Source organism: Onychostruthus taczanowskii, unplaced genomic scaffold, assembly GCF_017590055.1.
Source record: "Onychostruthus taczanowskii isolate IOZ18803 unplaced genomic scaffold, ASM1759005v1 scaffold69, whole genome shotgun sequence".
Lineage (NCBI taxonomy): Eukaryota > Metazoa > Chordata > Aves > Passeriformes > Passeridae > Onychostruthus > Onychostruthus taczanowskii.
In genome coordinates, this window is record NW_024504676.1 from 4,350,789 (window position 1) to 4,376,994 (window position 26,206).

At 42.9% G+C, this 26,206-nt stretch overlaps 2 protein-coding genes across 3 annotated transcripts in view; one reads left to right on the forward strand and one right to left on the reverse strand.

Moving 5' to 3' along the window:
- Nucleotides 1–10,118, forward strand: part of AP2A2 (adaptor related protein complex 2 subunit alpha 2) — a 44,735-nt gene extending 34,617 nt beyond the window's left edge. For both annotated transcript variants that reach the window (XM_041421116.1, XM_041421117.1), the window contains exons 16-22: nt 2,323–2,405; nt 3,140–3,229; nt 4,079–4,202; nt 4,965–5,081; nt 5,260–5,329; nt 6,540–6,674; nt 7,440–10,118. In XM_041421116.1, the coding sequence (XP_041277050.1) occupies nt 2,323–2,405; nt 3,140–3,229; nt 4,079–4,202; nt 4,965–5,081; nt 5,260–5,329; nt 6,540–6,674; nt 7,440–7,517 (697 nt within the window). In that variant the 3' untranslated portion in view covers nt 7,518–10,118. The remainder of the gene's footprint in view (nt 1–2,322; nt 2,406–3,139; nt 3,230–4,078; nt 4,203–4,964; nt 5,082–5,259; nt 5,330–6,539; nt 6,675–7,439) is intronic.
- A 1,118-nt stretch (nt 10,119–11,236) lies between these two features.
- MUC6 (mucin 6, oligomeric mucus/gel-forming) overlaps nt 11,237–26,206 on the reverse strand; it is a 41,593-nt gene continuing 26,623 nt past the window's right edge. Inside the window, exons 28-42 of the mRNA XM_041421158.1 lie at nt 26,068–26,115; nt 24,596–24,769; nt 23,033–23,074; nt 22,569–22,802; nt 21,813–21,860; nt 21,050–21,364; nt 20,921–21,001; nt 19,568–19,987; nt 18,179–18,617; nt 17,206–17,657; nt 16,088–16,531; nt 16,014–16,016; nt 14,704–15,279; nt 13,353–13,455; nt 11,237–11,595 (exon numbers count right to left, since the gene is read on the reverse strand). Coding sequence (XP_041277092.1) covers nt 11,418–11,595; nt 13,353–13,455; nt 14,704–15,279; nt 16,014–16,016; nt 16,088–16,531; nt 17,206–17,657; nt 18,179–18,617; nt 19,568–19,987; nt 20,921–21,001; nt 21,050–21,364; nt 21,813–21,860; nt 22,569–22,802; nt 23,033–23,074; nt 24,596–24,769; nt 26,068–26,115 — 3,557 coding nt within the window. The 3' untranslated portion in view covers nt 11,237–11,417. The remainder of the gene's footprint in view (nt 11,596–13,352; nt 13,456–14,703; nt 15,280–16,013; nt 16,017–16,087; nt 16,532–17,205; nt 17,658–18,178; nt 18,618–19,567; nt 19,988–20,920; nt 21,002–21,049; nt 21,365–21,812; nt 21,861–22,568; nt 22,803–23,032; nt 23,075–24,595; nt 24,770–26,067; nt 26,116–26,206) is intronic.

Genomic DNA, 26,206 nt, shown 5'->3' on the forward strand with positions numbered 1-26,206 from the left:
TTTTTTTCTTTTCATGAAGTATTCTTGTCTCTCCACTTATGGCAAGCTGCTGCTGAAACAGTGAGATGGATTGTATCCAGAGATACTGCTTCCCAGATTTTAATGCTACACTTCAATTGTTCTCTACTGTCTGACCAAAGGGGTGTGAAAAGGGGATAAAGAACAAGTGGTTTTCTTGTTTTTTTAAAAGGGGATTTGATACTACAATTACATTAGCAAGTATGGTGTAGGTACAATATGTTATTAACTCCATTATCATTAAAAGTCCCTGTGGCTACTCTCAAATGTTATTTGGTTAAATTTTTGGGAATGAACGACATAAAATCACAGAATGTCTTTAAAATCAGTTGTCTTACTGGACAAGAACGTATTACTGTTGTAATTCAAATTTTGAATGTTGGCACAACAGATTTTCAGTGCATCTTAATATAAAAGACATAATCAGGGAAACTGATCTGCCTGGATCATTGGCACTTTCATCAAAATTTTATATCGGGCAATGAATGCATTGTTGCAGGTTTTCAGTGATTAGTACTTGATCCTGTGTTTCTGCTGGAAGGTCAGGAGCAATACTTGATCATACGACACAAAACCAGGGCTTTAGGAGGCTACACAAGCTTGTTCATGTGTTGTTTTTTTTTTTTTTTTAAGAGGGACCAAATGATAGTAGTTTCATAAGCAAATGTTACATAAAAAGAGTTTTCTCTCTCTGCAGAAGAAAGTATAGCAATGCCCAGCTCCTTGGTCTGTCTGTAGATTATTAAATGCTTCTCTAATGATACTGAGAAGTTGCTTTTACAGTTTCCTGCCTTTTCTTAGTGCTGTTGTCACTTTTGTTTCTAATCTGTTGCTTGGGTAAGTCATTCTCTGTGTGCCTGTGTACTCTTGCCTATGCTTAATACTTGTGTGTTTTTAGGAACTGATTGTGCACCTGTAATTAGAAGGGTGTCTAAGCTTGATGAGGCCTCTGCTTTTAAGTACACCTTTGTAGTAGTTAATATGCAGCTACCTTTTTTATTTTGAACTTAAACACTTTTGCTGTCACAGTTAAACACCTAAAAGGACTTGGTTCTGTAAGAGGTTTACATTTACTGATCACCTTCAGCTGTCTTTGTGAAGGATTGCTGTTTTCTAACAGTCGGGGTGGGATGGGGGAGAGAAGTGGGGGAAAACATTGCCTAATGCCTAAAACCTTTCTAGGGTACTGAGCTAGGGCAGCTAATCAATTTCTCATGCATTAAGCTCAGCAGTGCCATTTTTGAGGAAGGAGGTAAAAGAAGTAACTAAGCTCTAAGCTGTCTTTACTAACTCCTGCTGTCTCTGTCGCTACTGCCTTTCTTCCTTTGTGCTGCCTGAACTAGCCCTGACCTGGCTTCATCTGAGGTAGTTTCTGAGGAACCAGCTGATACTGTGCATGATGCTGATGAGCTTTTTCACAAGTAAGCAATACTAAAACCTTGCAAGGCTGGGCAATTTCCAGAATATAGTTATAAAGCAAAACTATATTGTTCATTAACTTACTACCAGCAAAATTAGAGAAACATGTACTGTCAGACTTGTGACTAGAACACATCTGTGGATGCTGTGGATTTTGTGGACAGACTCATGAGTACACAGGTTAGAGTCTTCTCTACAAGCCAGTGCTATCACACACTGCTCTAAAATGAGGCAATGCCAGTTGTATGTTAAGTTTTTGCAACTATTTGGAAATAAAAAACAGAGTAGTTGTCAAAAGTACTCATATTTGAGAGTGTGTTTTAAGTGCCTTGGATGCAAAAGGTAGATGTTTGCTGACCACCTCTTCTACTTTTAAGTGAAGGGTGATAGAAAGGATTGAGATCACTGGAGAATGGTCTTCCTCTCTCAAAATGGAAAAAGTACATCTTTAGTTGGCTTAGGTGATACAAAAATTATAAAACAAGGAGGTTTTTTTCCTTTCAGGTTAAACAGTCAAAGCTTCAAACTTTTCAATTCTGCACGAACCTAATGAGTTTCAGAAGTTCTCAAGACTAAAAAGAAAAATCCTGTTGCCTGGTCCTTTATTAGACAGTGTGTGTGCATGTAGCATATTGTGGTTTCCTTCATAGTTTCTCAGACAGCCTATCAAATAAAAATGTCAGCTCTTTTAGTGTCCTACAAGTGGTGGTTCTGGATGTAAAATTGTCTTTTCTAACTGCAGTTTTCTGCAAAGGCCTCTCTCACAGATTGATGCATTCTAGGTTAACCGCAGTCTTCATCCTCTGTGTAAACCCTGAATTTTGTGGTTCTAAATATTGTTTAATGTGGCTCAATTTAAAACATGTTTTCCCTCTCTTCCCCTAGGTTTGTGTGTAAAAATAATGGAGTCTTATTTGAAAATCAGTTGCTACAGATTGGCTTGAAATCTGAATTTCGACAGAACTTGGGTAAGATCTGTAGTGCTGTGCTTGGCTGTCTGCATTATCAATCACTATGCCAGCATGATATTCCAGACAGGACTCACTTTTCAGCTGCTGAAGAGGGAAATAGCATTATAGGTCTAAGCTGTTCTACAGCTCCCACTGTTGTGTATCCCTGGCTTTTGTGGGCTCTTGCTTCCTGAAATTTTTTGATTGTTTTGGTAGCTGATATGAAACAGGGGTGTTAAGCTCCAGCTCATGCTGCCTGATTGTATGGCTGGTGCAGCGAGGTTTATAAAGGACCATTCTTCTCAAAATTCATATCTTGCAATAAAGCTTATTGTTATGATATGAAACACAATACATTTCAGATCAGATTGAATGCACAAGATACAGGAACCATCTAGGAAGTAGATGGAATTTGAACACAGGCTAGCAATGGAATTTCTTGCTTCTCCCTTTCTGCAAAACTCTTGGTGGCATAGTAGCATCTTAAAAAAATTCTCCAGCAATTGAAAGACTTCACTGATGATTTAACTGCCTGTGTGGCAGCTACTGTAGGAGAGATCTAATGGCTTGGTTAAATTGCTGCATTTTGAACTGTGCATGTCTTGGTGAGGTAAACCATGTAAACTGTATTTTGTTCTTAAAAGTGATTTTAAAGAAAGGCAGAAAGACAATGTGTTAGGGAATTGAAGCATGAGTAGTTCAATGTGATTATGTGACCTAAAAATTCTGATGTCTCGTTCTTCTCTTTCCAGGACGTATGTTCATATTCTATGGTAATAAGACATCAACACAGTTCTTGAATTTTACTCCAACAGTAATCTGCTCAGATGACCTTCAGTCAAATATCCTTAAACGTAGTAGCAGTTGTCTGTTCTTATTAGATCTTTGTGGTTTATTGCTGCACAATATAATAAAGCTGTTCAAGCTGTTCAATATAATAAAGCTGGATCAAGACACGGTGTCCTTGAACATGAAGAAATGAGAAACTTGCTGATAGCTCTCTGAAGTTCTCATAGAAAGATCAAGTCTTGAGCAGGGATGAAAGATTCTTTCCTTAAAGCCCTGGTTATAAACACAAATTTTACTTTTGGTATAACAAGAAGTTAACCTGAATAAATATGTACTGTACTTTCGCTATGAACTGAATAAATATGAACTGTAGCTTTCGCCAGTGACATGAAGTAGCAGAGGTAAAAATGTGTCCTTCAAGTATTGGATTAGCAGATAACCTAAAACTTGACATGGAGATGGAGTACATGTATGCCAAGATGATGGTACTTAATTCATGGCTGGTCCCTAATGCTTGTTATTGCAAATTCAGGATTTCTGGGAGATTAAGTAATTAGGCTTGTTTGACTCAAGGCACTTCTGTCATGTTCAAAATAGTCCTATGGCTTTTATTGTGAAGTCTCTTTGCCTTCACACCTTTTTAAGGACATCTTTCTTTAAGAATAGCCAATGAACTGAGAATTTTCAGAGTTATTGCTTATATATGTGTCAATATGAAAAACCGCAACAAACAAAAAACCCCCCACAAACTCTTTTCTTGTACAAAAACCTGAGCTTTAAATGTTCGGTAGCACACAGAGAATGAGTGAAAACATGATACTAATTTCTCACAGAGTTTCTTGGAAGATTCACATTTTTTAAGTTACCAGTTTATTGATCTGTTTCCTTAACTACTTTTCTATGCCTGAATCTTCAGACAAAACCTGTTGACCCCACAGTGGATGGAGGTGCACAGGTTCAACAGGTTGTTAACATTGAATGCGTGTCAGACTTCATGGAAGCTCCAATCCTGAACATTCAGTTCAGGTAAAACAAAGGATTCAAATGTTAGTGAATTAATTAGATGAAAGGTGTTAAATTTGGCATGGCCCTTGTAACTAAAATGCAAAATATGGACACAAAAAACTCTCTTGGGTAGATAACTTGAAAATTTGATCTAATTAAGCTTTAAGGTGCTAGGGAGAATCCACTTGGAACAATGTGCTTTAAAACCCCAGCCAAACCAAAGAGTCAAGAAGCAGCTGCTGATAAAATGTCTCCATGACTTCTGTCTCTGCTGTCTATATAAAACAGCAGTCTTCCTGTTTGCTTAAGAAATCTTGACAGGAATATATGCAGTAACTTCTCCCTTCTGGAAACCAAGAACATTTCTGCAAATAACTTGGCCTGGAAGTGTATGCAAGCAGAAATAGAATCTTGTTCTGTCCACTCAACATCAGCTCAGCTTTATAAAATCCTGAGTTCTGGGCTACATGCTGTTTTTCTAGTCTAAACTGGTTCTTACTGGTATGTTTTCACAAGGATGTATTTTTGCCCTTTAGGGTGCTATCTAGAAGGATAAACCTTTGCTAAAACTGAGAGAACCTTCTAAGCAGTTCTGCCAATTCATCTATTGCCATCTAAGGAGAGAAAATAAATTTATTTAACAGTGGATTGAAACTGTATATTAGAAGTGTCATGTGCAGTTGATGGATTTTGATCATAAACAGTTCTTCAGTTGCTTGGTTGATTTCTGCTGACACTGCTGAGGCTGCCACATGCACTGTGGTTTTTCTCTTCCATCTGCAGGTACGGCGGAACATTTCAAAATCTTTCAGTAAAATTACCTATCACTCTGAATAAATTTTTCCAGCCAACAGAGATGTCTTCTCAAGACTTTTTTCAGCGTTGGAAGCAGCTGAGCAAGTAAGACTCTATACTTGGGCCTCTTGTGGTGGGCAAGGAAAGAGAAAGGTATATTGTGACTGTAGCTGGTGCAGTGCCTCATCCCATACTCAATTCTGTAAGCCATGAGCTCTCTCAGTAGAATTAATTGCTATTGGAAATGCTGTTCATAATGTATTTGTCTTGCCTTGTCTTGCAGTCCCAAACAGGAAGTACAGAATATCTTTAAAGCAAAGCACCCAATGGATGCAGAGATCACGAAAGCAAAGGTGGGTGGTGGTGTGATATTTTTAATTCATAGCATACAGGGAGTGGCAGGTCATGTTTTAACCCCAGCTGGCACCTAAGCACCACACAGTCATTTGCTGACTCTCCCTCAGTGGAATGGGACAGAGAATAAGGGTAAAAGTGAGAAAACGTGTGGGTTGAGGTAAAGAGAGTTCTGTAGGTAAAGGAAAAGCCATGCACACAAGCAAAGCAAAGAATTCAGTGCTTCCCATTGGCAGGGAGGTGTTTGGCCATCCCCAGGGCAGCAGGTCTCCATCAGGTTTAATAGTTACTTGGGAAGGCAAAACACCACTGTGAACATCCTCCTTTCTTTTCTCAGCCTTACATGCTGAGGCAGGACACCTTACAGTGTGGGATATCCCATTGTTCAGCTGTCCTGCCTGTGTCCTGTCCCACCTCCTTGTGCATCCTCAGCTTCCTCACTCATGGGTGAGGAGCACAAAAGACCTTGGCTCTGTGTAACCCCTGCTCAGTGATAACTAAAACATCCCTGTTATCAACTCTTTTGAGCAGAAATCTAAAACACAGCCCCATGCCAGCTGCTAAGAAGAAAATTAACTCTCTCCCAGGCCAGATTAGTACATGGTATACCATGTATAGCAAACTTCATGCATTTAAAGCAAACTTTATGCATTTTTGTTTATATGGCAGTTGGATCATCCAGTGAAAGTGTGAGTCCATGCTGTGTGGTAGATCATGGCAGTGCTGAGTTGAATGGACAGCTTTTAGCTGTGGTTTGAATGAGATGCAGTCTTCAGTAGCAGCTGGAGACTTGAAGCTGTTTAAGAAAGCACTAATTCACTGCTTAAAACTGAATTGGAAGATAGTTCAAGCCTTAATTTATACTTGAGGTTCTGGTTAGAAAAGGAAATTACTTTTTGGGTGCATTAGGCAAAACAGAAGTGACTGTGTAACAGGAACAGTGACTATGCACAGGAATGGCTGTATCAAAACCGGGGGAGACTGATGTTAAATCTTAACTTGCTTCTCAGTTGCTTTTGAAAAGAGCCTTATTTACAGAATAGCTCATTTATGAGGGTCAGCCTTCAAAATTTTGTAGTAATGAAGCAGTCTTGAAGACTTCAAAGCTAGTTTCCTCCTTGTTTTGCTATTTGATGGTGACTGTTTGGGTATACTTGGTATTTGTGTCCTCCTCTCCCCACATCTAAATCTTCTTGGTTTCTTTCACAGATAATTGGATTTGGATCAGCCCTGCTTGAGGAGGTAGATCCGAATCCTGCTAACTTTGTTGGTGCTGGTATCATACACACAAAAACCACTCAGATTGGATGCTTGCTGCGCCTTGAACCCAACCTCCAGGCACAGGTATCTGTGTAACTATCTCCAGCTTAGATGCAAGTTCTCATTTGAACTAAATATTTCTGTGTATCTGAAACTCCTTTAAGATATTTAAAAAAAAAAAATCACTATTGCAATGGCTGCTGTGGACTGCAGACTCCAACAAGAAATTAAATTGTAGCAGCTGGTTCTGGCCCAGCTGGGTAAGATGCTTCTTCAGAGCAATTATCATTTCCTCTTGAAAGAGATCATTGTAATATTCCAGACTGTCTTGTGCACTTTGGACTAGATTAAGTATGCTTTCTTTTGCTACTTTAAATGATTAAAAGAGTAATTGGCTAAAAGAGGAAAGCATAAGCAAGCAACTACAACGTTAGAAGTATTTTTACTAAAGCTTTCTTGAAAGAGGTGTTACCAAAATTAACTGAGGATTAAAAATAGGGTTTTGGTGGTTGTCTTCTGTTTCCTGAATAAGTGGTTGTACAGGGTCTTTAGACTTTTCCACAGCATTTGCTCCTCTTTAACAGATATTCTGGACAACACCTTTCTGTTAAAGCCCAAAAATACTTGAGTAACAGTAACTCTCAACAAGGGTTTGAAAATTGGGTTGGTTCAGCCAGTGGTTTGAAAAAGCTGTGTTGCTCACTGTCTTGCTGCCTCTGAGTGTTTTAATTTGAGATCTTTTTCCTAACAATGCTTACAAAGCAAGTAAGAGGTAACTTAGTTTTCACTGTTGACTGTGCATTCCTTTAATGCCAAACTGTTTAAATTGTATTTTATGTTCTTTTTCAGATGTATAGGCTCACACTACGAACAAGTAAAGAAGCTGTATCTCAGAGATTATGTGAATTGCTGTCAGAACAGTTTTAATATTAACCATGTCAGTTTTGGTTTTTCCACTTATATCACTGTCATCATACTGCAAATAAATGTCTTGTACATCACTGTCTGAGTACTGCAATGTTAACCAATACCAGCTCCCTGCCTTAATAGGACTTGACCCTTGTTTGAAATTAAGACTATAAAATGTACAGTACAAGGAAGTGACTTTTTCCATTACAAATGGCTTTTAGTGTGTTACATAAAGGGTGGGAGGGCTGTCTTTTGCTCCTTTTTTTGCAGAGGTCAGGCTTTTAAACTTGTTGAAGGGAAATGGTTTTAGTTGTGGCAATCAAGGATTTCAGCTGAAAATAGCTCAAAAACCTTCTGCTTCAGTACCTTTAAGAGATACTGCCTCTGCTCTTAGCTGAAAGAATCCAGTGTACTGCTGCTCAGGAAGGTTAGTTTCCATGCTAATGTAGAGTCAAAACTTTGTAAAGTTGAACATTGCCACAAGTTGTCTACTGGATGGAAGGGCAGATTTGAAGATGTGTTTCAGTCTGATTAAAATGAACATTTATGTTGTGTCACCAGTCTTTGTATTTGAAAAATGCCACAGGACCAGAGTCTTAAAAGTATTAATCTTGTAATATTTTACATCCCAATGTTTTCTGATCTTTGGATTGAACACAAAAGCTATTCTTAATCCTCCTGCTTATCTCCATTAATGAGGTGAGCTTCTCTGGTAGGGGGTGAATGAGTATATACTTGTTTGTTGTTTCTCAATGAAGTTAAATATTCTGTTCTGTGTTTTTTCTGTTTGCCATCAGACTTCACAAGTAATAGTCCTAATGACGTGATACAATTAACTGCAGAAACTAGTATTGTATAAAAGAAGTGGGAAGAAATGGGCCCTTGAAGGGCTGTAAGGCATGCACTTAGGTGAAAATGTAATTTTAATTAATATCTTTTCCCCAGTGTACATTAATGTTCAGACTCGAGAGGTTGAATAACTGATACCTAAGCAGTTTCCTTTCCATCAGTGGTAAAAATGTCCAGCATGGTGTAGAAGACTTCTGTTGAAACTGAAAGTAGAAAACGCAAAAGTGTTCAGCTTTTCTAGAGGTTTTTATAGCTGAAGTCTTTGTACCTTGTTTCACATCAAACTCTTTGCACCCTCTCTTCAGAAGTCAGTGGACAGAAACTTTGGCTCACGCTCCTCAAGCCTTGAGGTGCAACAGAAGCTGCTAAACCAAAGCAGGTGAGGTGGCCCAGTCAGAAACCCTGGGCTGGTGTCAGCAAGAGCTGCAGATCATGGTGAACAAAATCAGCTCCTGTTGACAGGAGAAGGGAACCTCAGGTCAAGATTTCCTCATGGTCACTGAAAGGAAGCCTGGGACTGCCGTTTCACAACACATACAGACAAATGTGCCCAGGAAATGAAGGTGTTGAGTCATGGTGATACTGAAAATACATTTAAATGAGGCTGCTGTCATGCTGCCCATGCTCAGCAGGGGACAGGATTCTCCATGACTGAGTGTGCCTTGCTTTTTGTCTTCAGTGCTTTGAGCTTAAATGATGGAACTGGGAGATTATCACTTGGTTTGGCTGAAGGCTCCTGATGGTACTTGAGTAAAAGTGAAAAATGAGGAACAAAGGTTTGGCTGTGATGTGTGGATTTTGGGGGATGTGTTTTGTTTTTCCAGAAATGGCTGGTAACTATGGATATTAAGGCTGAAAACTAGGCTAAAAGGCCTGGTCTTTCTGCAGAAATTCTCTTGAACAATTGGCCCCTTTAAGGCCTCTCAAATTCTTCTTACTTAAGACTCTTTAATCATAAATATTGTCACTGAAACTCTTGGTGAGTGGTTCCTGCGGTCAGGTTGGGCAGTTGGCAAGTACTGATGGAATACCTTTTGTTTTGGCTTCACGATGTTCTGTGTCTCATTATTTAGTCCTGTTATGTTAACCATGCTCTTGGCTGCTCTGTTAAAATCTGATATGCTGAACTAAACGGAGTCTTAGCAAAGACAGAGGAGGAGGTTCTCTTTTTGTATTTTCCAAATCCTGTTGTATATCTGTCCCCCTGAAAAATGTTCTGTGCCCTCATTAAAGGACACCTTGAGACACTGCACTACTTTATTTCACTTTGCTTTGGTTCAAGCTGTGCTAAAATGTGCATTAAATTGTGGGAAGGAGGGGGGGGTAAGGGAAAGTGTCTTTTCAGTGGTGACTGTGTTAAGCTTATGACTGTTCACTCTTTGTATTAAATGTCAGCTCAATGAAGCCATGAGCAGAAAAGTGAACAAATTAAAGAGAAATACTTGATTTTTTTTTTTTTGTGAATGATGGTTAACTTACCAGGGATGTATCCTGTCAAGCAGACAACGTAATTTCTGCAGTAAACAGTGTTATTGTTTTTAAGTGCAGTATTTTCAGGCATTGACATGTGAAAATAACTGAATAGCAAAACAGGTAGCATATGTTCATTCTTGACCTACACTCCAGTATGTAACATTTATGGTGATTGTCTTATTTGTATAAAACAAAGTTCTGTCAAATTAAGTGGAGAATTTTCATATAGAAGACTATATATTAGACTATATTCATCAGAAGAACATATTAAGATTAAATAAATGATTAGAACAGTGATGAAACTGTCCTTTTTTTGTCTGGGGGCATAAAGGCGTAAAAAATATTCTCATGGAATGGTTGTTTTGGAACACAATTGCTGTGATTCTTTTATGAGAAGTACTGGTGGGTTTGTTCACAGGAGTCTTACATGGTCTATGGATTTCTGCTCCCCCAGTGAGTGAGTTTGATTTTGTTCTTGTTTGGTTACAAGTTATAAATACTCTCTTTTTAACAAGCCCCAGGTGTAAAACGTTTCTCCCTAGAGTGTTCAGCCACAGTAAGTACATGAGCAGTACTTGTTGCAGTAAACTGCTCTAATAGTGGGGTAGGGTTGAGGCTGAGCAGTACACACTTGTATTGGATGCAAGGTTGATGGCACTGTAGAAGAAGAGTAGTCTAAACTGCTAAATAACCTCATTTAAGCTTTAAATGTATGCTTCAGGTTCTTCTCTTATACTTGCTAAAAGGGGAAAAGGGCACTGAGCTTTTCTGCAATCCTACAGCTTTTTCTTAAATGACTTGCCAACAAAGTAAAGATTGTCTAGCGTGGTAGCAAGTAGAAACTGCTTGTGAGTGAACTGCTTGTATCCTGTTAGAGGCCCCTGGGCTTTAATTTCTTGGAGAGAAATGCCTTCAGCTTCCTGCTTTATCCCAAAGCTGCTCTACGTGTGTGTTAGTTACCTTTCTAGAAATGTCCCATGACGCTAAGGGTGCTTGTGGAAACCTCACCATTCACCTTTGGGTCATGTAGCACCTTGCTTTCCAACCCTGTCATCTGTGGATGATGAGCACACATGCTGTGTCCACCTTCAAAGGCAGGGAACAGGTCACTTCCCTTCTCCCACTCAAGTAGTGGGCTGTTCCAGGGCCAAGTTGACTGTAGTGAACCTAATAGACTATTTTTCAGTTAAAATAATTGGTCAAATAAGGAGAAAGAAGATAGGAAATTCAGTTCCTTCTACTTTATTTGAACATGGAATTTGTGTTACTGCCCAGTGCCTGGGCCAGGTTTTAGCCTCTGGTTGAATAAATCACCCCTGAGCAAGGCCAAGCAGTTTCTTGTCTTCCCTCCTGATCCCCTGATCCTGTTCTTTATTTGTGTGTCTGTTCTTTCTTTCCTCCTGTGCACCCCACCCTTCTGATCAGGAATGATTTATCTGGTAACTCCACTGGTAGTCCAGGCAGCTGCTCAGGCAGCCTGACAGCAAGGCTGTCCTGTGTGATCAGTACAAGAGAACCCAGCAATGAGCTGTGGAAGGATTAACTTGTGATCAGGGTTTAATTACAAAAAATGGTATCTGCAGCCATCAGGTCTGGCTAGTGTGTGCAACTGTCAAAGTTACACACACAGCCACTAAATGCAATTATTTCTGTGGTGAGCCTTCTTCCCGGGTTATCTGGGTCTTGGCATGGCAGTTGGAATTGCTTCTTAAGAAGTTCAAGTGGCCTACAGCAGCCACATGCTGTGGTGACCGCCATCTTCTCAACATCCAGCCTGCGTGGAAGGGAGGGATAATCAGTTGGCATTTGTTTACAGCATTTTAGGCTCACACCCTTTCAAGTATAGGAACTTCTTTTTTTCCTATGGTGAGAGGTTTAGAGGAAAGAGCACAGCCGTCAGTTGAATGGTTCTGTCAAGTGCAGGACTACAAATAATGTGGAAAATGACTCCATTTTAAGTTCTCATGAGGCAGAAACTCTGGTGTGCTCAGCTGCTGCCTTCCATTTTAGAACAGGATGGACTCGATGATCCTTGTGGGTCCTTTCCAGCTCAGGATAGTCTGTGATTCTATTATCTCATCATCTGTTAGGCCTCAGACCTCACTGCAAAATGAATTGGATTCCCCTCGTCTCTTTTTGGCCTTCTGAATATTTGTAAAGTACCCAGGGATTAAATTTGTTGAACCTGCACACAGGACTACTTAGAGTTTACAAAAGGTCTCTTTGGCAGATGCTGAATTGTGTGTGTTCCCTTTGCAGTTCACAGAGCAAGGAAAACCCCTTTCTCCCTCTGCACAGTTAGTGCTGGAATCTGAGGTGGTGGCTGTATGGTGCCAGTTCTGGATGTGAGGTCAGCTAACAAGGTAGAAGACTTGCACATAATTGCTGAATTCACAGCACAGGTAGGTGAAGTGAGAGCTTGAATAGGCAGGTAAGGATTTGAGTCTGTCCTTATAGTACTGCAGTTCCCAGGCTGTTGATTCCTGACTGTGTTCAGCCTCCTGCTGGCCTTGGTTCTGCCTCTCTTTGTCAGGGGGAAACTGTATGATAACAGGCCAGAACTCAGGTATGGAAAAAAGAGAGTTAAGGAAAAAAATATTTTTGGAAAACCGTCTTTTGAGGCGGAGAAAAGTTTTCTTGGTTTCAGTTAAAACTGGGTTTTAACCACAACTTTCTTAGCAACTGAGACAAACCTTAACACTCAAAGTCTTCCTCCAGGTTTCACAGCCCTTTTTTTCAACCCTCAGGATGACTGATTTTGTCACTCACTCAGTTTTCAAAATGCTGGGGGACGCCTGAATATGCTTTGAAGGGGACAATTTTTAGCATAAGGATTAATTTAAATTAGTTCCTGCAAAAGCAGAACCCTTCACTGTTTTCCATTCTTGAACATTGTTGGGATTGATCCATTGGCTTGGATTGTTGGGAATGTAACTTTTCCCCCCCCCAATAACTGAACTCTAATACTGCTGCACTGTTTACTTGTATTGAAACCTTGATTTCCTGTCAGTCCTAATGGGCAGCAGAACTGCACAGGCTCACACAGTACCCTTGTGATTATAAAATATACCTCAATTACAGTATTAGGAGCATGTTATGAGACAACTGAAGTGGCATTAGTTACCTTAGATGAAATTTCTTATTTTACTGTCTTAGCTATTTGAAATAGGTGTTTATAGTCTAAACCACTTTTTCAGTCTTTAAAAAACAAGCAAAACCAAAACCCCAACCATCAAAACAACAAAATAACCTCCAAACCTGGAACACTGATGTCTGGCTTTTTTTAAAAACAAAACAACAAAAACCTAAGGAAGTGAGATGACCTTCCTTGATTAGATGTAAATCCCCGTGTAATTAATGACCTTATTGTTGCTATTAACTGGTTTATACAGCGACATTGTATATTGCTGGGCGGATACTAACCACATTTTCCTCCCTGAATTATAAAGGCATAGTTCATAAATTTCCCTACTTACAGATGACCAAATAAGGAAAACAACTTTAGTACTTTACAGCCTCAGTTATCCTTACTTTGTTGAAGAGGGACATGTTCCTTCACATCGGCTCAAAGTGACATTTGTGGAACAGCCTTTGTAAGTTATTTCTTCTTCATATTCAACTTCTCTACAAGGCTCTGTCAAATGTAAAAAGAAAAAAAATTTCTGCTATAATTCATCTTGGTCTTCTTGAGTGACTTTTGTTAGATGCCCAAAGCCTCCATATTTGGTTTCCTGGAAAACCATTCTTACTGCATGAGATAATTAACAAGTCACAACTGAGTTACACAGTAAGAGAAGGTTTGAAACTGGGCATTAAAGTTTCAGGAGAGGCTTACCCTGGAGGACAACAAAAGAATAGAATAAAGTTCTTTTTTAAGAAAACGGAAGTTGTTGGAATTACAAATGAGCAAAAAAAACCCTGTTAAGAACAGTACACATTCAGTCCAGCATGGAAAAACTAATCCCATGCTGACAACACAAATATGCAAAGGGAACAATCATTGGCTCATTCTGGTAGATTTCTCATTCACAGACTTTACTCACTTGAAAATTGCTTAATTTACTCATTTTAAGGATATATTTATAGGTAGACAGAAGTTCACAACTTGCCTTGTTAGGGAGAATGTGTAATGCTACATGTTAGGTAACAATTCTGTGTGTCAGTGTTGTATTTTCCCCTGCCTTGAAGCACCACACTAAGCACTTTATGAAGCAGAAATCTGACTGAAAACACAAGTTTTCCAAGGAGTTCAAAGATGGTGTTTGAAGTTTATATTAAGGAGACAAAGATGTTGAAAACTATGAAGGCAGTTCATACATTGCTCACACCTGATCCTGCACAATGATCTTTTAAGCACAGTCAGGTCCCCTGTTGAGAGAAAGGTTATAGATTATTGAACATTATTCAGTTAATACTGTAGTATGACTTTGGGATTTTTTATTGGAAACTGAGACAACTATTAACTGGGCAGTAGACTAAGATGCTGTATCTATATGCCCAAGTGTGCAAAGCATGTTTGAGCTAAAAGGAAGGCTACAGGGTAATGAAGGGATAGCCTGTTCCAATAAGAAGTTTCTGCTTTTTAAGATGACAGAATGAAGGGTCTGTGGCTCTCCTGAAGTGCATCCTGTCAGACTCTTTAACTCACACTTCTTAATGTTTAAAATATTGAATAGCAGGGAACCTGTATGAATCTAAGATGTCAGACAATAGCTTTAGAAAAGTAACTGCAGAAAGGGCAAAAAGAAAAGATGGAGCCAATGGGTACAAACAGGATCATAGCCAAAGGATATATAAAGAAAATTCATACACTCATTAAAAAAAAAATAAAATGCATTCAAAGCAAATCCATGATAAAGGAAATAATATGCAGATACATTACCGTGTGGCACCGTTGATGGCACAACAGAGGACAGGGATGTTGAAAGTCCAGGGGTGAGAGGAGATGATGTCGTGCGGGCAGTGGTCAGAGTTGTTGTTCGCAGGGAACTCTGTTCAACTGACTCTGTAGAAGCCGTCGTGAGAACATGGGGAGCAAAGGTAATAGTTGTAGACAAAACAGTGGGGATCAATGCTGGCCTAGACTGGGCAGCGACACTGGTAGGAACAGCTAATGATGATGTTTTGCCATGTGGAGTAGATGTGGTGTTTTGGAAGTAAGGATGTGTAGTGCTCTCAGCAGACCTAAATGTGGAAGTTGTCAGGGATGTAGGCACAGACATTGTGCTGACAGTTGAGGCCAAAACAGAAGAGAATGGAGACGTGGCAGTGGATGGTAGCCGGGTGCTGAGCGGGCTGCTGGGGGCAGGTGGGGAGCTGGGATTTGGAGAGGTTTCCAGAGGCACTTCCATTGATACAGAGGTCTTGGAGGTGCTGCTGATGGAGGTGGTGACTGTGGTCTGGTACATGGTCACAGAAGGTGCAATGTGCGGCACAGTTGATTTTTCATGGGTGAAGGCTGCCAGGAGGAAGGCACAGGTGAAATTGAGGATGCTCACCTGGACACTTCTTATCTCCCCATGCTCAGATACGAGAAGAGAATCAGAAAAGCCAAAGCAGGAACACACACACATGTCCAGAGAGAGACACTTTTCAGAAATGAAGAAATTAAAAACCAAATGAGGATCCACCTATGAGATGCAAAGGCAGTCACTCACCAAAGTGCACGCTTGCCAATTTCCAGTCAGTCTCCAAGCAATCGCTACTTGGCAGTAAATGCCCTACACTCCCACTGTACAGCTCAGCCTGATATTCTGTGGTATGCAGTGTCTAAAACAAGTCAGTTGTCCATGAGGGCACAAGGGGAAACCAAAGATGGTTGATTGAAGCTTCAGACTCTGAGCACAAAGAAAATCAGAATTCCTGTACTGCAGTGAGTATTCCCAAGTCTGAGGGAGAACTAGGACTGCGTCCTGTCCAGAAGCTGCTCTTTACATACCCTTGAATGGCATGAAATTGACAGGGTGCCCTCCTAGGGGCATGATCACTCTTCCTGGAATATAGCTCTTTCTGAATGTTAATGTCCTTTCAAGGAATAGGAAGTGTGTAAGGACTGCCCATCCAAGACTGGCAGGCTGGGCTAAATGGGAGTGACCTTTTCCCAGGCCCATAATGAAAAATTGTTATACCACCGTGATGGTGCAAAAAGAAATGGGAATGGAAGCAAAAAATTAAAAAAAACATGCAAGCAACCTGCTCTGACAGAAATGAAGAGAGGAAAAGGGAGAGCAGCAGGAAGTACCAGGATGGGTAGGAGGGAGCCTTACCAGGCTGTGAGGAACTGAGCCATGTTGAGAACACAGTTGAAGAGGGAGAAGAAGCAGGCCATGGCAGCGTGCTGGTTTTGGCTGTGGTGGGTGCAGAGGACTCTGTGACAGGAGACTCCTTTGCAGCACTGGTTGTTGGGGAAGAGGCCTTGGGCCTCAGGGTTGTAGGTGTGGGCCTGGGGCTGGTGCTGGGAGCTGCTGTGGAGGCGGCTGTGGAAGTGGTGGCAGTGGATGGCAGCCGGGTGCTGAGCGGGCTGCTGGGGGCAGGTGGAGAGCTGCGATGTGGAGAGGCTGTTTCCAGAGGCACTTCTGTGCTGCTTGGAGGGCTGGCTCCTGTGGAGACAGAGGTCCTGGAGGTGCTGCTGATGGAGGTGGTGGCCGTGGTCTTGTGCGTGGTCACAGGTGTCATAGCATGTGGCATGGTCAACACTTTATGGGTGAAGGCTGCCAGGAAGAAAGCAGAGGTCAGTTGAGGATGAGGACAAGAAAAAAAAAAGTTTATATGCAGAGGCCTTAGATTGCTGATGGTAATAAAATCAGCAATGCTGTGCCCTACTGAGTATTCATGGGAACAAGGGAACACTTCCACTGTGAGTCGTGTCTACAAGGTGCTGTCTGTATTCTTTCAGAAACACCGAGGAGGGCATAAGGAGAAGGCAAATGTGGTCGCTGTAGCACTGGACTGGGAGCACAAATATCAACAACTTCAACATGATGCACTGAGTATTTATCAGAAAGAGGGAGGTGAGACCAAGGGCTCTGCCCTATACCTGCCCTCTTTTTTCCCATAAAAAGGGAGGAAAATGACATGCTGCTTTCATACAGGCATGATGCCTCTTCCTCTTTCTGGAAGCGGACCCTGTGTGGATGCAAGTCTCCCAAGGAGTAGGAGCACATTAAAGTTTGCCCACTTCAGAACTGACATGGTGGCCACTGTGGGAGTGACTGGAGCCCCAGGGCGATAACAAATGACAACCAGATTACGCTGCTGATTCAAAAAGAAGTGGGAATGGAGAGTAATGTTAAAGAAAATGTGCAAGTGGTCTGCATTGGTAAAATGAAAGAGAGGAAAAGGGAGAGCAGGCAGAAGTAGCAGGACAGGTAAGAGAGAGCCTTACCAGGCTGTGAGGAGCTGAGCCATGTTGAGAACACAGTTGAGGAGGGAGAAGAAGCAGGCCATGGCAGCGTGCTGGTTTTGGCTGTGGTGGGTGCAGAGGACTCTGTGACAGGAGACTCCTTTGCAGCACTGGTTGTTGGGGAAGAGGCCTTGGGCCTCAGGGTTGTAGGTGTGGGCCTGGGGCTGGTGCTGGGAGCTGCTGTGGAGGCGGCTGTGGAAGTGGTGGCAGTGGATGGCAGCCGGGTGCTGAGCGGGCTGCTGGGGGCAGGTGGAGAGCTGGGATGTGGAGAGGCTGTTTCCAGAGGCACTTCTGTGCTGCTTGGAGGGCTGGCTCCTGTGGAGACAGAGGTCCTGGAGGTGCTGCTGATGGAGGTGGTGGCCGTGGTCTTGTGCGTGGTCACAGGTGTCATAGCATGTGGCATGGTCAACACTTTATGGGTGAAGGCTGCCAGGAAGAAAGCAGAGGTCAGTTGAGGATGAGGACAAGAAAAAAAAAAGTTTATATGCAGAGGCCTTAGATTGCTGATGGTAATAAAATCAGCAATGCTGTGCCCTACTGAGTATTCATGGGAACAAGGGAACACTTCCACTGTGAGTCGTGTCTACAAGGTGCTGTCTGTATTCTTTCAGAAACACCGAGGAAATGAAACAGTGCCTTCCAACAGGCAAGATCCAACTACCTCTTCCTGGAAGAGGACCCTGTGTGAATATGCATGTGTCTGGCCCTTCAAGGAGTAGGCAGAGCTTAAGGAGAGTCCCCCTCTGAGATTGGCAGGCCAGGACTACATGGCAGAAACCAGTGCCCCAGAGCCATAACAAACTAATGCCATACCTCAGTTCCAATGCAGAAATAAAGGTTGTGCAGAGCAATAACTAAAACAATTCTGTCAGGAACCTGTGTGGCTGGAAAGGATGAGTGGAAGAGGGAGAGCAGCAGGAAGTACCAGGATGGGTAGGAGGGAGCCTTACCAGGCTGTGGGGAGCTGAGCCATGTTGAGGACACAGTTGAGGAGGGAGAAGAAGCAGGCCATGGCAGCGTGCTGGTTTTGGCTGTGGTGGGTGCAGAGGACTCTGTGACAGGAGACTCCTTTGCAGCACTGGTTGTTGGGGAAGAGGCCTTGGGCCTCAGGGTTGTAGGTGTGGGCCTGGGGCTGGTGCTGGGAGCTGCTGTGGAGGCGGCTGTGGAAGTGGTGGCAGTGGATGGCAGCCGGGTGCTGAGCGGGCTGCTGGGGGCAGGTGGAGAGCTGGGATGTGGAGAGGCTGTTTCCAGAGGCACTTCTGTGCTGCTTGGCGGGCTGGCTCCTGTGGAGACAGAGGTCCTGGAGGTGCTGCTGATGGAGGTGGTGGCCGTGGTCTTGTGCGTGGTCACAGGTGGCCCAATGTGTGGCACAGTTGACTGTTCATGGGTGAAGGCTGCCAGGAGGGAAGCACAGGTCAGTTGAGGATGAGGGCATAAGGAGAAGGCAAATGTGGTCGCTGTAGCACTGGACTGGGAGCACAAATATCAACAACTTCAACAATATGCACTGAGTATTTATCAGAAAGAGGGAGGTGAGACCAAGGGCTCTGCCCTATACCTGCCCTCTTTTTTCCCATAAAAAGGGAGGAAAATGACATGCTGCTTTCATACAGGCATGATGCCTCTTCCTCTTTCTGGAAGCGGACCCTGTGTGGATGCAAGTCTCCCAAGGAGTAGGAGCACATTAAAGTTTGCCCACTTCAGAACTGACATGGTGGCCACTGTGGGAGTGACTGGAGCCCCAGGGCGATAACAAATGACAACCAGATTACGCTGCTGATTCAAAAAGAAGTGGGAATGGAGAGTAATGTTAAAGAAAATGTGCAAGTGGTCTGCATTGGTAAAATGAAAGAGAGGTCAGTTGAGGATGAAGACAAGAGTAGCAAATGTGGTCACAGAACTCCGACTGTGGATAGAATTAAAATGGAATTCCAATGCCACAGTGAGTATTTCTGGGAAAAAAAGGAATACTGGGATTGTAAGTCTCCTCCACAAGCCACTGTCTGCTTCTGTCCTAAAAAGGGAAGAAACAGATATAGTAGCTACCAGCAGGCAGGATCCCAGTGCCTATTCCTAGAAGACCAGCCTGTCTGGATATTCATGCCTCCATTTAATAACAAGGAGAGCATAAAGTCAGTCTAATTTAAGACAGGAAGGGTCCATGGAAGAGACAAGTGCCCCAGAGCCATAACCAAGTAAGACAATACTACTGTTCCAAATCAGGAAAAGGGGGAATGGGGAGCAAAAACTACAACAATTTTACAAGCAACCTGACTGGCAGGAAAGGAAGAGTGGAAAAGCGACAGAAGGCAGAAGCACCAGGATGGGAAGGAAGGAGCCTTACCAGGCTGTGAGGAGCTGATCCATGTAGAGGACACAGTTGAGGAAGGAGAAGAAGCAGGCCATGGCAGTGTGCTGGTTTTGGCTGTGGTGGGTGCAGAGGACTCTGTGACAGGAGACTCCTTTGCAGCACTGGTTGTTGGGGAAGAGGCCTTGGGCCTCAGGGTTGTAGGTGTGGGCCTGGGGCTGGTGCTGGGAGCTGCTGTGGAGGCGGCTGTGGAAGTGGTGGCAGTGGATGGCAGCCGGGTGCTGAGCGGGCTGCTGGGGGCAGGTGGAGAGCTGGGATGTGGAGAGGCTGTTTCCAGAGGCACTTCTGTGGAGACAGAGGTCCTGGAGGTGCTGCTGATGGAGGTGGCGTCTGTGGTTTTCTCTGTGGTCACAGGTGTCACAGTGTGTGGCCTGGTAAACATTTTATGGGTGAAGGCTGCCAGGAGGGAAGCACAGGTCAGTTGAGAATGAGGGCAGAAGGGGAAAGCGAAGGAGATGGGTACAAGCCTTGTGTTATATTGTTGTGGGGAGAAGTTAAGCCTAGTATTGCACTGAATTTTTCTGAGAAGAGGAATGACCAGACATTTTGCTGATCCATTTAGCTTTAGCATCATTCAGGGCCAGTCAGGGCCAATATTTGCTATGAGATGATGGGGTGACCCTGGCTGTATGTGAAGTGCCTACCCTGGCAATCCCTAATTTGCTACCACTCAACAGGCATAGAGAGAGAACTGGAAAACGCAAGAACAGCCACATGTGTCTGGATGGAAAAAGTTTTCAAAAGTAAAGAAACTATAGGAAAAGCAAACTAAGACCCATCCCCAAGATGGCCATGACTTACAACTTCTGGCGACTGGCCAATATCCAGACAATCTCCAAGCAATGGCTGTTTGGGAATAACTGTCCCACTCGGTCCATCCCCACTGTGCAGCTCAGCCTGATATTCTGTGGTATGCAGTGTCTCCTTGGACACTGGCTTTGGGCAAGCCATGCTGCTGTGTCCCTGATGGACTTGTGACCACCCCATGCCCACTCCCTGGCTGGCAAAAGGGCAAACAGAGGAGGCCTGGGGGTGGAGCTGGCACTCCTGATCAGTCACCAAAGAATTTGTGTGCTATCAACACCGGCTGGGACTCACATCTAACACACAGTACCAGGAAACCTGCTGGGAACAATAATTAACTCTATCCCAAGCAGAGCCAGTGCACGTGCCCAGGAATACACCAGGAACCAAGCTGAGCAAAGGCAGTAGGAATGGTGGGATGGGCACACAAAGATCGACAAGTACTGGTTCACGGTTCATGGATGGAATGGTGATGGGAGGGCGTGAGAAGCTGGGCAGAGCAGGACAGCTGGGAGGATATATTACCAGGCTGTGAGGAGCTGAGCCATGTTGAGGACACAGTTGAGGAGGGAGAAGAAGCAGGCCATGGCAGCGTGCTGGTTTTGGCTGTGGTGGGTGCAGAGGACTCTGTGACAGGAGACTCCTTTGCAGCACTGGTTGTTGGGGAAGAGGCCTTGGGCCTCAGGGTTGTAGGTGTGGGCCTGGGGCTGGTGCTGGGAGCTGCTGTGGAGGCGGCTGTGGAAGTGGTGGCAGTGGATGGCAGCCGGGTGCTGAGCGGGCTGCTGGGGGCAGGTGGAGAGCTGGGATGTGGAGTGGCTGTTTCCAGAGGCACTTCTGTGCTGCTTGGAGGGCTGGCTCCTGTGGAGACAGAGGTCCTGGAGGTGCTGCTGATGGAGGTGGTGGCCGTGGTCTTGTGTGTGGTCACAGGTGGCCCAATGTGTGGCACAGTTGACTGTTCATGGGTGAAGGCTGCCAGGAGGGAAGCACAGGTCAGTCATACGTTGCTGGCTTATGGTTAATTGGGTGATATTGACTCTTCTGTTTTGGAGGTATTGTGCTCAGTCTTGGCCCAGCATGGGAGTCCTAGCTCCCACTAGATCTAGTTAGTTTTTTGTTTGGTTTCTTTTTTCCGTTAATAATGGTGCCCATTATCCTAAATATGTTCCATCCTGTCCTGCTTCTCTTTTGTAAGTCCTTGCTGTTGACTATTTTGAAGGTTGACCTCTAGCAATTTATCTCATCTCCTTCTTCCTGGAACAGCTGAGTGGGGAAGTGGTAGCACTTATTTACTGGTAGTTTAAAACTGGCTTGCTGCAGACTTGTCTGGGTGGGATCCATGGGAGAGCCGTGGCTACTGAAGGGATATGGATGCATTGGCTGGGATGACTCTCATCTCTTTCATGACCAGAGCACTCACCTGTTACTACTTTAGTAGTTGGTGTCTTAGCTCTGGTTGGCTCCCTTGCTACAAAGAAAGGGATGAGAGAAAAGAATGACTGAGTCTTGGGAAAGATTCTAGGCAAAGCATGTTGTGGCATCTCTCCAAAGGAGGATCAACACTAATACAAATCTGGCACGTGGGTCTAAGTGAAAGAACTTCAGCCTGGAGTTGAGTGCACATCTTCTTGCCCACCCTCTACTGGTGACTCTTGCACTTGGGGTCAGCATTGGTCCACGAGATCATATTTGTTGAATGGCACTTTTCATGGATGTGCCAGGGCCTAGGCATTCTTTGGCTGGAGATGATGCCTTGGGTTATGCCTCTCACTCAAAACTGTCCTGAGCTGGAAATTGGAGATGTGTTTCCAGTTTCCCTGCCTTTTGTTCACCACTGCCCCACTGTGCATTCTGAGGGCAGCACTGTAAGAAGAGAGAGGTGTTTCAGCTTGTATCTGATTGGTAGCTATAGGGCAGGAACTCATGGATGCCTGAACCCTCAATAGAGACCAGTGCCCCAGAGCCAAAGCCCTGAAGTTGCAGGGAGAAGGATACAGTCAGCGTCACATGTGGGTCAGGCCCAGGACCTGCTGGTGTCCTGTGGCAATAGCAGGGGGAATTGAGAACAAGTACCAAAACTGAAGCCTTTGTGGGACGTGCTTCTTAGAAGAGATGGGTGGAAGCTGGAAAAAGCAGGCAGAGCAGCAAGAAGGGCGGGGGCAGGCGGGAGCCTTACCAGGATATGATGTTCCCAGCTGGGTTGAGGAGAGGGAAAAAGCAGATGAGACTGAAGTGACAGGCAAAGAGCTGGAGCTTGGAAATGTCTTTGTCACTGGAACTTCTGGGCTGGTGGCAGGGCTGGTCTCTCCTGGGACAGAGGTGCTGCTGGTGGATGTGGCAGGGGTGGTCTGTGTCTGTGTCATAAGATGCTGCGCAGGATGTATCAATGTTGTTCTTACGCGGGTGACAACTGCAGAGAGAAAAGCACAAGTTGATCGAGAGTGGGTCTGAAGGGTGCCTCGGACAATGTGACACTCCCTGCCTTTTTCTGAAGCTCCTGAGGAAAGAAGAGTCTTGTTTGGATGCACATGTTTCCCTTCCCCAAGTATTCCAAACTGGGCAAGACCATCATTTGGAAAAGCTGAGGTAAGTGAAGCAGAGTCTTAGGCCAAGGGCATCTCTCTAGTCCCTTTTACTCACCTTCTGGGTAGTGCAGAGTGGTTGCTTCGGTTCCCTCACTCTCTGTGGTGAAATAATGAATATTAGTAATGGCTGGGAGCTGGTGAGCTTCCTAGAGGAAGGTGTAGTTGCTTGCACAAGAAAACCCAGATATATGCATCCCAACAGTACTTTGTGGGAGAGACCTGGATTTGGGAAACAGTGTACAGCTGCCCTCCCACTACAGCAGACTTCCCACCACACACTGTCCTAGCCTGTCAGTTGCTAATGTAGCAATTCATGTTGTCAAACAGCCTCAGAGGAGACCATCCTTGTTTGTTTATTGAGTGTCAGACATTCAAAAATGTTAATATTTTTGGTGGGAGTATTTCTTACAATGGGTAGGGGGAATATATATTCTGTGGTCTGTGAGTTATAAAGAACTTGCTTTGAGGCATAGAGAGATTTTGTCTAAATTTGGAGGAAGTTTTGGAAGAGAAATCTTAGCTTTAACATCATATTTGGAGGTCAGATGCTTGTTCTGTTGGCAAGACAAATTTCCATTTTAATTACTTTTCTTATGCATGTTCTTTCCTTTCTGTTAGCAATGTTAAGACCACTGGCAAGAATGCTTGGCTTTTTTTATAAGGAGTATATTGACATATGCCTTGTGAGCGATGGCTTCACCTGACAGATGTAAGAAAGTGCTATTTACCTGCTGTTGTTAGTTTAGGTTGGCTGAAAGTTGTGCTCTGAGTTGTGGTTTGAGTAGGTATTGAGGAGGATGCCATTTTCCTTTTGGTGGTTGTCTTGAAGGGTGGTGAGGTGACCCCTACTTGTTCTGTCTCAGATGAAGCAGTGGTTGTTGAGGCAGAAGGTGGTGAGGGAACAGACTTTGGTGTAGTGGCCATGGTTCTTTTCACTGAGGTGGTCATGGAAGGGGTAGTGATGGTTGTAGTCATGTTTGATGCGGTAAAAATTGATGTTGTATGTTCTTATTGGAGTAAAGGTAAAAATATGTGAATAACAATTCATAGAAAAATTAAAACCAGATAAATTATAAAGAAGATATTCATATTTTAGAGATAATTTTTTTATTTTTCAAATATTTTCAGTATGATTGTTGTATTCATGTTCTCATAAACTTACCAAATATTTCTGAGCTTATATTTTTCTATTTTCTCATGTCTGTCTTTGTTCTCATATTCTGTATTTTTCTGTATTAGATTTGTTTAATATATAAGTAGTTAGCTTTGTTGTCACTTTGGCTAAAGTCTATATGGGCTTTGTCCATTGGCTTTTATTATGTTCACTGCTTATAGAACTTCTAATTGTGTTTCTCAGATGACTCACTTTTTGGTTGCATTTTTAACCTAATGCCTATATCCTATATCTTTTTCTGCACTTTGAATCTACACTTCCGAACATTTCTAGTTTACAAACTCCTTTCTGGAAGCTTGCTTTGCCTGCTTCATGATTTGGAGTCTAATGCTTTGATGTTGTGTGAATTTGAAATGCATTCCTATGAATGGTATCTCAACAATGAATAGAGGTTTAGAACAAGCTTATAATAATTTATTTTAGACAATAACACTAAAAACCTACCAGTAGCTGACTTTATTGTGACAAGAGGTTGTGAAGTTCTTGGAACTGTAATTTTTGCAGTTATTGTTGGATTTCTAGTCTCAGGTGATGCAGTTGTTGCAGAAGAAGTACTGGGTTCTGTTAGAAGTGTGCTTGTGGTAGAGCTTCCTGTTACTTTAGGCTGCACTGTTGTTACTGAGAGAAAAAAATCAAAATTAAAAGATGAGAAATAGTCCTCAACAATCTATTGATAACATATCAATATTAATGGAATTTTTCTAAAGTAAAACAAGTGTTTTTATAGCTATTAGCAGTAGCTACTATTAAAACCCATTACCTTTTAGGTTAAACCTTGAAGAGCTGTTATCCATTGCTTCCTTTGCTATTATGTGCAGTGAATACATTAAACAGGTATTCTTGGAGATGCTTTATACCTTTTTCTTTACTTTAAAGTGAATTTGGCATAAACACTTGTTCGTATCAGCAGAGATGGAACAATATTCCAACCCTGTATCAAATAGTATCCATAATTTTATTATTCACACAACCCACAGTATTAAGTTTTCCAATACCATCTGTCTTCAGGGAAATTAATGGAATTTCTAACAAATTTAAGATCAAGATATGTAGATTCCTTTCCTGTATCAGGCTATAGGGATTTGGTTTAGTCAGTCACACATTTCCATCAAGACTTTCTACAATTGTTGAAGTGTTATATGGCACTCCCTAGTAAGATACGGCATAAATTATATGAGATCCTTTTCATCATGGAATCACTGAATGACTTTGGCTGGCTTGGACCATTAAAGATAATTGAATCCACTCCCTCTGCAATGAGCAGAGATGTCTTCAACTAGATCAGCTTGCTCAAATGCCTCTCCAGCCTTAATTGAATGCTTCCAGGTAAGGGGATTCAACAGTCTCTCCTGGCTGGAACATCTTCCAGTGTTTTACCAGCCTCATCATAAACAATTTCTTCCTTACATCTAATCAGAATTTATTCTCTTCCGATTTAAAACCATTACCCCTTGTCCCATCACAATAGGCCCTACTTAAAAAGTCTGTCTCCATCTTTCTTATAACCCCCATTCTAGTATTGAAAAGCCACAAAGAGGTCTCCATGGAGCCTTCTACTCCTCATGCTGAACAACGCCAGATCTCAGCTCTGTCTCACAGGAGAGGTGTTCCAGCCCTCTGGTCATTTTTGTGGTCCTCCTCTGTCTTTCTTGAATTAAAGACTGCAGAGAAGGACAGAGCATTCCAGGTGGGCTCTCAACAGAGCAGAGGCCCTCTCTTGCCCTGCTGGCTATGCAGCTTTTGATGTAGCCCAGGATATTATGGTACCAGGGTATTTTTCATAATTTCATCTTATGCATGTGAAACTGATAATGCTGCTATATCACACAGAAAATGACATTATTGATTTCATAAACACTTATCAGGACATAACATCAGTGTCTAAGTTACACAGTTGGTCAACTGTGTAAACTAACCTGGAGAAGGTGAAGATGGTTCGGATGTGGTGGTGACGTTTACATGTCCTGTTACATAAAGGCAAAACAGGTTATATTTGTGAATAAAAACATATTAAAATATCCCAGATAAGGCAAATCTCCTCTGACTGGATTCCAA